The sequence below is a fragment of the Phoca vitulina genome, unplaced genomic scaffold (assembly GCF_004348235.1).
Source record: "Phoca vitulina isolate PV1807 unplaced genomic scaffold, GSC_HSeal_1.0 scaffold32, whole genome shotgun sequence".
NCBI classification, from domain to species: domain Eukaryota; kingdom Metazoa; phylum Chordata; class Mammalia; order Carnivora; family Phocidae; genus Phoca; species Phoca vitulina.
In genome coordinates this window covers 11,801,407-11,816,714 of record NW_022589735.1, presented here as the reverse complement: position 1 = coordinate 11,816,714, position 15,308 = coordinate 11,801,407, and the positions used below count along the sequence as shown (strand labels likewise).

The 15,308-nt window shown below is 41.2% G+C and overlaps 1 protein-coding gene across 2 annotated transcripts in view; it reads left to right on the top strand.

Moving 5' to 3' along the window:
* Nucleotides 1-15,308, top strand: part of PRRC1 (proline rich coiled-coil 1) — a 43,715-nt gene that overhangs the window by 25,413 nt on the left and 2,994 nt on the right. For both annotated transcript variants that reach the window (XM_032425254.1, XM_032425255.1), the window contains exon 8: nt 5,709-5,811. In XM_032425254.1, the coding sequence (XP_032281145.1) occupies nt 5,709-5,811 (103 nt within the window). The remainder of the gene's footprint in view (nt 1-5,708; nt 5,812-15,308) is intronic.

Sequence of the window (15,308 nt, the reverse complement as noted above, 5' to 3'; positions counted from 1 at the left end):
TTCTTATCATGAACGGATGTTGAATTTTATCAAGTGCTCTTTCTGCAGTTACTGAAATGATCATATGGTTTTTATCCCAGCTTTTGTTAATGTGATATATCACGTTGATTTGCAAATGTTGAACCAGTCTTGCATCCCTGGAATAAGTCCCACTCGATTGTTGTGATTATTTTAATGTATTGTTGAATTTGGTATGCTAATGTTTTGAGGATTTTTGCATCTGTGTTCATCAGGGATATTCGCCTAGAACTTTCTTTTTTGTAGTGTTCTTGTCTAATTTTGCTATCAGGGTAATGCTGGCCTTGTGGAATGAATTTGGAAGTTTTCCTTCCTATTCTGTTTTTTTGGATAGACCTCTAAATAACTCAGAATTCTCTTGTGAAACTGCCTGGTCCTGGATTTTGTTTGTTGGGGGCTTTTTGATTACTTAGTTTTGTTACTAGTAAATAATCTGTTCACATTTTCTGTTTCTTCCTGATTCAGTCTTGTATGTTTTTTGGAATGTATATATTTCTTCCAGGTTGTCTAGTTTGGTGGCATATAATTTTTCATAGTATTCACAAGTATCTCTTAAAATTTTTTGACTTTTTTCTTGATTAGTCTGGCTAAAGGTTGATTTTGTTTATGGTTTCAAAGAAGTAGCTCTTGATTTTTTTTTTTGGTTTCTATTTCCACTCTGATCTTTATTATTTTTGTCCTTCTATGATCTTTGAGCTTTGTTTGTTCTTTTCCTAGGTCTGTGAGGTTGTAAGGTGGAACTTTTTAGTTGAGGTAGGCTTTTAGAACTGCTTTTGCTGTGTCCCAAAGATTTTCAGCCGTTGGGTTTCCATTTTCAATTGTTTCCAAGGATTTTTTGAGTTCCTCTTTGATTTCTGTGTTGACCCTTTGGTTTAGTAAGTAGCATATTGTTTGGCCTCCATGTGTTCCTGCTTTCCTAGTTTTTTTTCCCTTGTAATTGATTTCCAGTTTGATAGCCTTATGGTAGGAAAAGGTGCTGCTTGATAGGATTTTATTCTCTGACATTTATTGAGACTTGTTTTTGGCCTAACATATGATTTATCCTGGGAACATTCCATTTGCTGTTGAAAAGAATGTCTTCAGTTGGTTTTGGAAGGAATGTTGTATATAGATGTGTTAATAAATCCATCTGGTTGAAAGCCACCATTTTCTTACTGATTTTCTGTGTGGATGATCTATCCATCATTGATATAAGTGGGGGAGGGGTAAAATCCCTTAATGTTACTGTTTTACTGTCACTTTCTCCCTTGAGATCTGCTAATACTTGTTTTGCATATTTAGATATTCCAGTGTTGGGTACACAGATAATTGCCATTATTCTACTCTCTTGTTGGATTGATCCCATTATTACTATTATTATTATGTAATGCCTTCTTCGTCTTTTATTATAGTCTTTGTTTCAAAATCTGTTTGCTCTGATACATGTCATGCTTCCCAGTTTTTGGTTTTTTTTGCTTCCATTTGCATGAAATAGCTTTTTCCATCCCTTCACTTAAAAGTCTCCGTGTGTCTGTAGGTATAAAGTGAGTGTCTTTTAGGCTGCATATAGATGGGTCTTGTTTTTTATCCAGTCACCCTATGTCTTTTGACTGGAGCATTTAGACATTTACATTTGAAGTAATTACTGATAGGTGCAGACTTCACCACCATTTCATTGTTTTGTAGTTTCTGTAGTTCTGCCATGTTCCCTTCTCTTTTATTGTGACTGATGGCTTTCTGTAGTATTATGTTGTTTTATTTTTTGTGTATTTATAATAGGCTTTGGGTTTGTAGTTATCATGAGATTCCTATATAACATTTTAAGTTACGCAGTCTATGAAGTTGATCTGTTAAGTTCAGACACATTCAGAAAGCACTTTACTCATTCCTCTACCTTTTATGTATATGATGTCATATTTTGTATCTTTTTATTTTGTGAATCTCTGAATCTTAAGTAATTAGTGTAGATATAATTGATTTTACTACTTTTGCCTTTTAATGTTCACAATAGCTGTCTGTGTAAGTGATTGATCTACTTCCTTTACTGTGTGTTTGCTTTTACCTGTGAAATTTTTTCCTTTTCTAGTTTTAACCTCTAGGCATGGCCTTTTCTTTTCTTAGAAAAGTCTTTTTAACATTTCTTAAAAGGTTGGTTTAGCGGTGATCAATTACTTACCTCTTCTTCAGGTAGAGTATTCCTGATTGTAGGTTTTCTCTTTCTACTTTGACTAGATCATGCCAGTCCCTTCTGTTCTGCAAAATTTGTGTTAAGAAATCTGCTGGTAGCTTTATGGCGTTTCCCTTGTATTGTCTATAACTAGATGCTTACCTCTTGATGGCTTTAAGATCCTCTCTTTAATTTTTGATATTCTGTTTATGTTTCTTGGTGTGGACCTCCTTGGGTTCATCTTACTTTGGGTGGTGATTCTCGGACCTGGATCTCTGTTTCCTTCCCCAGGTTAGGGAAGTTTTTAGCTCCTTTCTCTCTCTTTTCTGGGACCCCTATAATGCGAGTATATATATAGTATGGTTAATGTTGTCCCAGAGACCATTTAACCTATCTTCATTTTGTTTTTCTTTTTGCTCTTCAGCTTGGTTGCTTTATGATACCCTGTCTTCCAGATCACTGTTCTGCCACGTCTTCTTCTTTGCTGCTGATTCCCTCCAGTGTATTTGTCATTTCACTTATTGTATTTAACTGATTGGCTTTTTTATATTTTCTGAATTTATGCACTCTTTATCCAGTAGACTGAATCTCTGTTTCATTTAAGCATAGTCCTGTCTCCTCATTTTGACTTTGTGATTTAGGTAAAACACTTAGCTCTCCCAGTCTTGAAAGGGTGACCTTTCATAGGGATGTTCCCTGTGCAGTCGATGTGTGTAAACGAGCCTTGGGGTGTCCCACTGTGCCCGGTGCTGGGGCCGCCGTGGCGGGCTGACTTGAGCTGGTGTGCGCGCGCTAGGGGCACAGGGATCACTGAAGTAGCCGGCCGGCTAGAATGCCCGACTCTGCTCCTGTCTGTATTGTCAGGGTGGAAAGGGAACATAAATCATGGTGCTCCTGAGCACCTCCAACCCCAGAGAAAATTCTAACCATTTCCCTACCTTTAGGGAGGTGTTAGTGGTGGGTTTCCTTCACTTCTCGTCTAGTTGCTGAGTTCAGGCTGGGTGGCACTCAGGTCCAGCTGAAGGTCTTCACCTCACTCTGAAAGCTTTTTCCCATCCCCAGTGTTACTCCATTTTGTCCTCCTGCCCCAATTGGCTCTGACACCTTTAGATGCAGGAACTGTGTACCTCATCCAGCTTTTCATTGGGAGCATTGATCTGCCATCAACTGTCCCATCATACCTAGATGTGGTATGTGGTATTTTTTCCTACCAAATGCCTTTTGACAAGTACAGTAGCATATTAGGAAGATTAGGGATAGTAAAAAACAGTTGACTCTTGAAAAGTATGGATTTGAACTGCACAGATCCACTTACCTGGGTTTTTCTGATACAGTTCAGTACTAAAGATGTATTTTTTTCTTCCTGTGGTTTTCTTGACTATTGTAAGAATACGGTATATTTTATATGTTACATACAAAATATGTATTAATAGACTGTTATCAGTAAGAATTCTGGTTAAAAGTAGGCTGTTAGAAGTTTTTGGAGAGTCAAAAGTTAGATTTTTGACTGCACCAGGGGGTCACAGCAACCCTAACCTCCACATTGTTCAAGGGTAAACTCTAGTATTAGGAAATGCCTGGTGTCTAGTGTGGATTAAAGAGGAGAGAATGGAAGGGCTGTGACAGGAAGGTACAGAGGAGCAAGAGTGAGGACATGTGAATGGAGAGCAAAGCCAGGATCCATACCGCTTGATCATTCCTGCTTTGGCTCTTCTGTCTGCTGTGGTCCTGTGGGAAATAAGTGCACAGAAGATAAAGTCAAAAACATGCTTACAACGGAGAAGAAACTAATCCAGGAAGAGCCAGACAGCCAAAAGAAGAGATCCCAAAATGGGTTTAGCCCTAACAAAGAATAGAGCGAGGACAGACCTGCCAGTCTTTGAATTCTGCATCAGTCCATGCTATATGAGAAAAACTAACATGACGTGTACCTTACCTGGACAAAAGCCTGTGTAAGCATGGACTATCCTTATTCTGAGGTTAACCCACCAAGTTGAAAAATCTTAGGTTGTGTGCATGGTGTGTTAAAATGTCCTTTTTTCTGAGAATTGACCGATGGTGGTAGATGATCTATCTTTTGTAAAACAGAGTGGCAGTTCCCACATTCTGTTATGAGATTTTTGCTGGTAAATGAAATCCAAGCATCTTGGAACCACAGTTCTTCTTAAGCCCTTTTTTAGTCAAAGTGACCCCTGTGGGATCGGTCAGAGTTCTTTCAGCAGCTGCTTGGAGAGGGAAAGGGAGGGAGACAGAGCCTTAGTGACTGTCCATGAATGTGGGGTGGGGCGGGGCGTGCCCGTGGAGTTGAAGGACAGTAACGAGGAGAGGAGAGCCGAGCCCAATGTTTCCCTAGCCAGCAGCACTAGTGAGAGAAATGGTAGAGGTTTTCATGGGCATGACCGTGGTTGCAGTTCTAGCTACTAAATGGGATATTCCAGTTCATATGGTCAAGAGCACGACAATTTCAGATAACAAAGAGGACCTTCGAGTTCTTCTAATGTGTATTCACCAGCATCACGGAAGGGACTTTTACCTTCCGTGAGTCTGCTTTTCAGGAAGTCCATGCCTGACAGCTTAATCACCACGATTGTTCTCTACTATCTGCATTATACACAAGTTACTGACTGATTAATATGCCAAATAAAATTCATGTCCTTATTTAATGTTGTTTATTTGAAACCAAGTTTTAGGATAGGAATACTACAGACATTACCTGCTATCATTTTAATTCTCAGCAAAACTGTCATTTTGTATTTTACTTTGCTCTTTCTTTGAATATGTAAATAGAAGTTACCTAATTCATTTCGTATTTTATCACATTTCATTAGATCTACATATTTTTAAAAATAGACAACTTTTTTTGCTCTATATATCCTCTTGTTATCCAAACTCATGATTTCCTGGCATCTGGTGGTTGCATAATTCTGGTTAGCTAAAATGCTAGTGGCGTTACAGATGACTTAAGGCAATTATAAAATGTATTTTTATAATTTATGAGTAACTTTAAATGGAAGAAAGTTTTCTTGATTTCATGAAGTGTTTTCAAAGACATTATCAAGAATAGAGATAAGATTTGTTATTTCCTCTGAATGAGCTTAATTTGCTAGTAACTTTGCAAGTGGGCTACATAGTAACCATAGAGATGGTAAAATAAAATTTCCTGTATTTTAGCAAGTGACATTTTTAAAAAGTTACCCGTGATCAAGTATTTGCATATTCAGATGAGTAACTATCTGTTGCTTTTTTGAATCCTCCTCTTTCCATCCTCCCTCAGTCTCAGCGAGGAAAACTTTACGTGGATAAGTTTTAGGTGTTTTTTCTTTGTTGTTGTCCTCCCTCCTCTTGGAATTAAGCCAACAGGTCATTTTATATATACTTTTCATGGATTATCCTCTTGAAAACTGATTAGAAAAAACACTTCCTTTTTGAACTCTAATGTTTTATCTGAATGATACTAGTTGTTGTTTGGGTTTGTTCTGTCTGGTCACTGTAACCTTTATTTGGCACATAAACAAACAACTCAGTCCTCATCATTCTGTTGCAGGTGGTTTGACATTGGCTGTTTGATAGTGGAGGACCCCGTCCATGGCATTCACCTAGAGACCTTTACACAGGCCACACCCGTGCCTTTGGAATTTGTACAGCAGGTTCGTTTTCTCCTTTTACATCATACTCCAGAGAAACTTGAAATACTGTTTTCAGAATACAAGTTTGTGTGAGATAGGCCGTACGTATTCTTGATTTTGCGGCTTCTTTTCACTTTCAGCCTTTTCTCTTTGCTTTTCAGTTTCCAATTTCTTTCATGTTGAGTACCTTCCTCCTTTTCTCTTCCAGCTGTCTTTGAAAAGGTAATACGTGACAGGCTTAATCACAATTTTCCTCTTGTTTTTATGATTCTGTTCACTACTGTAAGAGCAGAAAAACGATTTACCTCTTCTACTGGTGGTCTGTTTACTTTTCATTATCTACCCTTTTGGTTCCCCCATTACTTCCGTATCTTTTGTCTTTGTCTATTTGTTCATCTTTTGTTAACAAGTGGAAACCTGTTGAGAAACCTTACAGGAAAAGCACATGTCTTTAGGTTTGTTGAAAGCATAACTAACTCTTAGTTTACCTGTCACATAGTTTTTAGAAGAATGGAAGCATCATGTATAATGATTGGTTCCTTACCTTTCATCCTTTCTTGAACAAAATAGAATGTAAATATTGGTTTACGTGGGAGCCTTAGTACTCCATGTAAAAGGGCATTTTGTTGACGTTTTCCGTTCTTCCATTTCATAAAATTTTCATCACATTTGTTCTTAAATGTCATTTCAAAACTGTCTCCTAAAGTGATTTGGGTCTTAGGCATTTGAGAATCTGATAAAAGCTATTGGATTCTCTCCCAAGAAACTACATGTACGTTCTCAAGTATAAATTTGGCTTTTATGTTTATAGAATCCCTGAAAGCAACCAGTGGCTCTCTTAGGGCTTTACAGTTTCCATGAGGCCGAAGAATTCATGCTTGGAATTTTTAAGTTTTATTGAACCTTTTACTTAATTTTTATAATTTCCTCTCAAAAGTTCAGAGAAATTTATAGATGGTAACATTAAACTCATCCCAATATGAAGGTGATTTTCAGTGAATACTATTCTATTACATCAAGAAATTAGATGAAGTGGCTGATTTTCTAGGAAAATAAAAATTGCCATTTAGGTTGAACCACATGAAACTGACTCTGACTTCAGAGACAGCAAATATTGTCAGTTTCTTCCATTCTGAAAATATTGATAAAGTTTTCCATTTTATTTTATGAGACTAAACTACCCCCCCCCAAAAAAATTACAGTATACTATCACTTCAGAGCTAAATGTCAAAATTAATAGTACAATTAATAGATAAAATTTAAAATTATATTACAAGAACATAAACGTTCTAGAACCAATTATAATATGGGGGGGTTCCCCCCCCCAGTGCCACCAAGCAATTTTCCAACACTGGCTGGGTGTCCTGCATTTCAACAGTCTTACACCTGTAGGATCTCTAACCCTAACCTACAGATAGCATCGGATCCTACAGGTGTGAGACTGTCTCCCCTGCCACCCACTTCAGACATCGTAAGTTCAGGTTGTTAGCTGTTTGGCTATAAACCAGAAGTTCTCATGACCCTCTCTCCTTGGGTTCAATTAATTTGCTAGAGCAGCTCATAATAGCCAATTGGAAGAGATGCAAAGGGCAAGGTATGGGGAAGGGAGACAGAGCTTCCATGCCCTCTGAACCCTTCGTTATTCGCAAATCTGTCACGTTCATTAACTCAGAAGCTCTCCCAAACCCATCCCCCATCCTTTTGGGGTTTTATGGAGACTTTGTTATATAGGCATGATTGAATCAGTGGCATTTGTTGACTGGGTCAACCTCCAGACCCTCTCCCACCTGCACACCCCTCCCCGACTCGTGGGGGAGAATGAGACAGAAAGTTCCAGCCGTCTAATCACATGGTGGCTTTCCTTGGCACCCATCCTTAAGGATGTCACCTCATTGAAACAAAAGACACCTTTGTCTTTCTCCCTGCTTAAAAAATTACAAGGTTGTTAGGAGTACTGTGCCACAAACTGAGGTCTAAGATCAAATATGTATTCCTTATTATAAACCATAGCATTACACTCCAGCCCTGGTCCTCAAACACAAATTCCTTATAGCAGAATAATCACAAAGGTCAAAAGATAACTTGCACGTTAAGTCAATAATTTATAACTATCCAGTCTGTCATCACATCCTGTCAGAATGTGTCCCAGGGAAAGGCCACTCAGGTTTGCAGCCTTCTGTTCTATTTTGTCAGGTTCCTAAAACAGGAGTGGGATCAGTAATACGGCTTCACCCTTGTACACAGGTGGAGTAATTGAGCAAAGAGACCGTGTCATCTCTTATCCTGAGTCTCTTTTGAGGGTTAGCATAACATTCCGTTTCCCTCATTATATAACCCATTAATTCAATCCTTTACCCACAGCTACAGGTTATCCTTTTTTCAATCTATACCCAAACTTTTCTACCTGTTGGATGCACGTTACTTTTAGTCTGTGTTCGTCTTGTTGGAGGCAGCACTACTAGTCTAGGCTGCGAGTGCCTCCCCACTCAGTCCACTTCTGGCCGAACTACAGGCACCGCTCAGACTCTGCAGGTTTGGGTCCAACCGTGGAGACGATCAGGCCAGTATCACAATGAAGTATGGCAAATGTATTTATTTTCAGTTTCTCAGTGCATACAGGTTATGTTTATGCTATACTATAGTCTGTTAAATCTGAAATAGCATATTTTAAAAAGTTCACATTTTAATTAAAAAATGTTATTGCTAAAAATTCTAACCATCATCTGAGCTTTCAGCAAGTTGTAATTACCGACCACAGATCACTGTAATAAATAAGGAAAAAGTTTGAAATATTCTGAGAATAACCTGGATATGACCAGAAGTGAACAAATGCTGTTGGAAAGGTGTGTAGCAACTCTATTGACAGAGGTCTCTGTAAAAATGCAGTCTCTGCAAAGCCCACTCGAGCGAGGTGCGATGGAAGGACGCACGCCTGCAGTGAGCCAGCTCCGCCACAGGCCGGGTCGCTGCCTGCGCTGTGGCCCCAGTTCTGCCACAGAGAGAGGCACATCCTGCCCCTCAGGCCCTTAGGAAGTGTAACATAAAGGTTAAAAACAGACTTAACCATTTCTTGCTTAGGAATCATCATCTAATCATCTGTTTCCCACATCTGCAACATCACATAGGGGGAAGGAAAAGTTGACGTGATCTGGGGAAGGAAAAAGGTCACTTTATCAGCAGCCTTCCTCCCTTTGCCAGAATTGCACAGTCATTACCATCATCCTTGGCCAGCCCCTGCCCCCGATCCACAGGAAAACAGAGGGATGTGTCCAGTAGGGACACTCCTTTTCATCCCACTCATGTTGTGTGTCACACTCCTGAAGTCACGTAAGCCAGCAGCTTCATGCCTTTCTCGGCCCCACTTTAGCCCACCAGGCTTTTGACTGCCCGGTTCCATTCTCGGTCAGAGTACAATGAGTTGTCACGTGTGTTCCCTGCGCTGAAGGGAGGATGCTCAGCCATCCACATTGCTACAATATCATCTTCTATTTTGGTTCTTTTATTGTGGACCCAGGTGGCCACCTAAGGCAGGGATATTGGCTTGTCCGTTACACTCACCTGGAAGTTCCAATGGGATCGTGTCCTACTTCACTGTACCCTCAAATTCTCAGAGTGATTTGTACAGGGCTGTGCCCCATAGGGGCATCGTTTTAATACATTATGTTCCCATTGCACCTTCCTGCCTGACCGTGTGGCCAGACCATTGGCCGCTGCCTCTGAGTCAGTAAAAACCGAAACATGGGGCATTTTTTCTATCACTGCTGAGAAAATAGGGTGCATTTCAGCATGCAGAGGTGATTATTTTTAGCCTTTCTCCATCAGGGTGGTGGCCTTCCATATACACTGTTGTCTGCTCACCTTGGAATTGCTGTCCACAAACCAAGCAGCTAGCTCTGTGTTGTTGAGAGTTGTTCACAGGGCACTGTCTACATGGCAGTTGGTTCTTACAGCTTTTCCCATGGCCTCAAAGTGAGTCCTAGAGAAAAAGAGGTGCCTTGTTCATGATTGTCTCCCTAGGCATCATGACCCTCTACATAAACCACTGCCATCCCTATTAGGATGTTTCTCCAACACCATCCTAGACATTATGGGTATTTCACATTTCAAAATCATTTTATGTCCTTCAGTGAAAGGGGTAGCTTTAATAATGTCTACTAGTAAATGCCCCCCAGATGGAAATATTCTACTCCCAAGCCCCAGTAGAGGTCCCTCCAGGCACACTCAGATTTTTGCCATATTCCTCAGTTAAGCTCCACATGGGGCAATGGCACAGAGAATTAGTCCCTGCTAGCATCCAGCAGTGTCTTTTACTTTTACTTTAGCTATGGTAGATAACAACCACCAAGTGTTGGACTGTTGCCTTTTTCTTAATAGTTTGCATTTTTTTATGTATTCCGTAAACCAGCTTTCCAGGAGATGGCTCCATCTCTAATTTCCATTGTTAACTCTACCTTTAGTGACAGAGTGCAGCCCAGATGCTGCTCCACTCCAGCAGTGACCACCCAGCAACCAAAGGTTCTTCAGCCCTCATCCTTTCCTCCCTGCTCTTCATAAGCTACACATTTAAACGAGCCAGGGCTGGTCTAGCCAAATACCTCTTCTGACACCAACTATTGAGGTTTCAGACCCAATTCCTATGTGTGGGAGGGGTTTTTCCACACCACAATACTAGCTGGTGTCAGACATTTCATCTCAATTCTGACTCTACACCTGGAGAATGAGGACTCCGTCCTACAAGACTGCCCCCTCCCCATCGCAGATGCCAGTGACAAGTCCAGGTGATAAACTGGTTCTACAGATTGGTTCTGACAACCGCCTCCTTCTCAGGAAGGCTCTCTACTCACTAGGTTGCTTATTTATTATGAAAAGACAGAACTCGGGAACAGCCAGATGGAAGAGCTGCAGAGGGCAGGATCCCGGGAAAGGGTGCAGAGCTTCCGTGCGCTATCTAGCCTGCCACTCTGCCTGAAACTCCACATGTTCACCAACCCAGAAGTTCTCCCAACTCCATCCTTTTGAGGTTTTTTTGGAGGCTTCATTGTATAGTCATGATTGATTCAATCATTCATCATTGGTTATTTAATCAACTTGCAGCCTCTCTTCCTGTCCCAGAGCTGGGAGTGGGTGGGAAGACCAGATACAACCGACCTTTGAACAACATGGGTTTGAACTGTACAGGTCCATTTATAAGCAGACTCTTTACAGTAAAGTACTTGGTAGTTTCTCTTTTTGATTTTCTTAACATTTTTTCTGCAGCTTCGCTGACTTTAAGAATTTGGTATATAATACAAAGGGGGTGTTAATTGACTTATCACTAAGGCTTCTGGTCAACAGTAGGCTATTAGTAATTAAGTTTTGGGGGAGTCAGAAGTTATAGTGTGGATTTTCAACTACACCAGGTGGTCACTCTCCCTAACCCCTACATTGTTCAAGGGTCAGGTGTATGTATTTTTAATTGTAAATCACACTATCACGAACAGAACAGCCTGGCCAAGATTGGTTTATCCCAGAAACGGCCTGATGGTTCAAGCAATAACTCACCAATTTACGCAGTTCAAACTTGAACATACTAAAGGAGAGAAAAGGATTTCAATAGAATTGAAATGTGTTTGCTAGAAATAGCTACCATGCTGTTAACTGTTAGCTGATTAGAATATGTATGTGCTGGAAAATCAACACAAAAATCAGACCTACTGATCAAACATTAGAACCTCAGACACCTAATGAAGTAGACAGTGTATAGGTAAAGATGTCAATGAAGGGGGAGAGGAAAGATGGTGGAGGAGTAGGGGACCCTATTTCAGCTGGTCCCCGGAATTGAGCTGGATATCTATCAGACCACTCTGAGCACCCACGAAATCAGCCTGAGATGTAAGAGGATCTGGGTCTCTACAAACAGAATATTGCAGGCAGTTGGTTCTGAGGTACGAAGCAGGGAGCCGTGATTCCCTGGGCAGATATCGGAGGATAAACGGCAGCGGGAGGGTGCCTGGATGTGGGGATCCTACACTGCCGGTGAGTGACAGCCTCACACGCTGGGGACGGGGCACAGACTCGCTGACCAGTAGCGGTGGGGAAGGGACTTGAGGGCAGCCCCTGGGGCAGAAACGCGGAGCGGCTGGCAGTTTTAGAAGCACAAAGGGCAGAGACGTGCCCCGACCTGGAGGCAGGACTGGGAGCACCGCGGAGGGGCACACAACCCAGGACGCTGCAGTTTATAGCAGCATGGACAGAAATGGAGACAGTGTGGCCTGGAGAGCTCACTGAAGAACAGACTGCAATCTCTCTGCTCTGAGGCAGAGGGTTGGAAACGGTCTCTTCTGCTCTGACTCGCGGAAGAGACGTGGAAAGCCACCAGGGAAAGCCGCCAGAGGACAAAAGCCCCCAAAACTGATTCCCACTGAGTCCATCCCCTGCCACAGGGGGGCAGGGCAACTCTGCCCAAATAGGGTTGCCTGAGTAACACAGGCCCCACCCCCAGAAGACAGGCTGGGAAAACAAGAGGCTAGCAACCCTAAGGTCCTGAGAAAACAGGTGCATCTTGCTTGGGTTCTGGTCAATAATTGGGACTCTATACATTCCCTCAAACACCCATCAACAGAATGACTAGGAGGAGGAACCCCCAAGATTGAAAAGACTCAGAGATTATGACTTACGCTGCAGATTTACAAATGGATGCAGATCTAACCAAGATGTCAGAGATGGAATTCAGGCTAGCAATGGTGAAGACAATAGCTAGAATGGAGAAATGAATTAATGGTAACATAAAGTCTCTAAGAGCAGAAATGAAAGCTGAATTGGCAGAACTTAAAAATGCTATCAATGAGATCCAATCCAATCTAGATAATCTAACAGCTAGGGTAAGTGAGGCAGAAGAACGAATAAGCGATCTGGAAGACAATAGATAAAAAGGGAAAAGAGGAGGCCAGGGAAAAACAACTCAGAATCCATGAAAATAGAATCAGAGAAATAAGTGACACCATGAAGCGTTCCAATGTCAGAATAATTGGAATCCCGGAGGGAGTGGAGAGAGAGAGGACTAGAAGATGTATTTGAGCAAATCGTAGCTGAGAACTTCCCTAATCTGGGGAATGAAACATTCGAGTCCTAGAGGCAGAGAGGACCCCTCCCAAGATCAAGGAAAACAGGCCAACACCCCGGCATGTAATAGTAAAACTTGCAAATCTTAGAACCAAGGAAACCATCCTAAGGGCAGTTAGGGGGAAGAGATTCCTTACGTACAGAGGGAGGAACATCAGAATAACGTCAGACCTATCCACAGAGGCCTGGCAAGCCAGAAAGGCCTGGCAAGACATATTCAAGGTACTAAATGAGAAGAACATGCAGCCAAGGATACTTTATCCGGCAAGGCTGTCATTTAGAATGGATGGAGAGATGCAGAGCTTCCACGACCGGCAGAAACTGAAAGAATATGTGACCACTAAGCCGGCCCTGCAAGAAATATTAAGGGGGGGTTCTATAAAAGAAGAAAGACCCCAAGAGTGATATACAACAGAAATTTACAGGGACAATCTATAAAAACAACGTCTTCACAGGCAACATGATGACAATTAATTCATATCTTTCAATAACCACTCTCAACGTGAATGGCCTAAATGCTCCCATAAAACAGCACAGGGTTGCAGATTGGATAAAAAGACAGGACCCATCCATAGGCTGCCTACAAGAGACTCATTTTGAACGTAAAGATACATCCAGACTGAAAGTGAAGGGATGGAGATCCATCTTCCATCTTCCATGCCAGAGGACCTCAAAAGAAAGCTGGGGTAGCAATTCTTATATCAGACAAATTAGATTTTAAACTAAAGTCTGTAGTTAGAGACACAGAAGGACACTATCTCATTCTTAAAGGGTCTATCCAACAAGAAGATCTAACAATTGTAAATATCTATGCCCCCAACATGGGAGCAGCCATCTACGTAAGCCAACTGTTAACCAAAATAAAGAGTCATATTAATAATATGTTAATTGTAGGAGACCTCAATACTCCACTCTCAGCAATGGACAGATCATCGAAGCAGAAAATCTACAAGGAAACAAGAGCTTTGAATGATACACTGGACCAGATGGACCTCATAGATATATACAGAACATTCCACCCTAAAACAACAGAATACTCATTCTTCTCGAGTGCACATGGAACTTTCTCCAGAATAGACCACATACTGGGTCACAAATCAGGTCTCAGCCAATACCAAAAGATTGAGATTATTCCCTGCATATTCTCAGACCACAATGCTTTAAAACTGGAACTCAAATCACAAGAAAAACTTTGGCAGAAATTCAAACACTTGGAAGCTAAAGACCACTCCGCTCAAGAATGTTTGGGTCAACCAGGAAATCAAAGAAGAACTTAAACAATTCATGGAAATCAATGAGAACGAAAACACATCGGTCCAAAACCTATGGGATACTGCAAAGGCGGTCCTAAGGGGGAAATACATAGCCATCCAAGCCTCACTCAAAAAAACAGAAAAATCCCGAATTCACCAACTAACTCTACACCTTAAAGAACTAGAGAAAAAGCAACAAACGATGCCTAAGCCACGTATTAGAAGAGAAATAATTAAAATTAGAGCAGAAATCAATGAATTAGAAACCAGAAACACAGTAGATCAGATCAATGAAACTAGAAGTTGGTTCTTTGAAAGAATTAATAAGATCGATAAACCACTGGCCAGACTTATCCAAAAGAAAAGAGAAGGGACCCAAATTAATAAAATTATGAATGAAAGGGGAGAGATCACGACTAACACCAAGGAAATAGAAACAATTATTAGAAATTATTATCAGCAACTATATGCCAATAAACTGAGCAATCTGGATGAAATGGAGGCCTACCTGGAAACCTATAAGCTGCCAAGACTGAAACAGGAAGAAATTGACAACCTGAATAGACCAATAACCAGTAACGAGATTGAAGCAGTGATCAAAAACCTCCCAAAAAACAAGCAGCCAGGGCCTGATGGATTCCCTGGGGAATTCTACCAAACACTCAAAGAAGAAATAATACCTATTCTCCTGAAGCTGTTTCAAAAAATAGAAACAGAAGGAAAACTTCCAAACTCATTCTATGAGGCCAGCATTACCTTAATCCCCAAACCAGGCAAAGACCCCATCAAAAAGGAGAATTTCAGACCGATATCCCTGATGAATATGGATTCCAAAATCCTCAACAAAATCCTAGCTAATAGGATCCAACAGTACATTAAAAGGATCATCCACCACGACCAAGTGGGATTTATCCCCGGGATGCGAGGGTGGTTCAGCATTCGCAAATAAAAGGAGGGAGAAGAGGGCACCTGGGTGGCTCAGTTGGTTGGGCGACTGCCTTCAGCTCAGGTCATGATCCTGGAGTCCCAGGATCGAGTCCTGCATCGGGCTCCCTGCTTGGCGGGGAGTCTGCTTCTCCCTCTGACCCTCCTCCCTCTCATGCTCTCTGTCTCTCATTCTCTCTCTCTCAAATAAATAAAATCTTAAAAAAAAAAAAAAAAAAA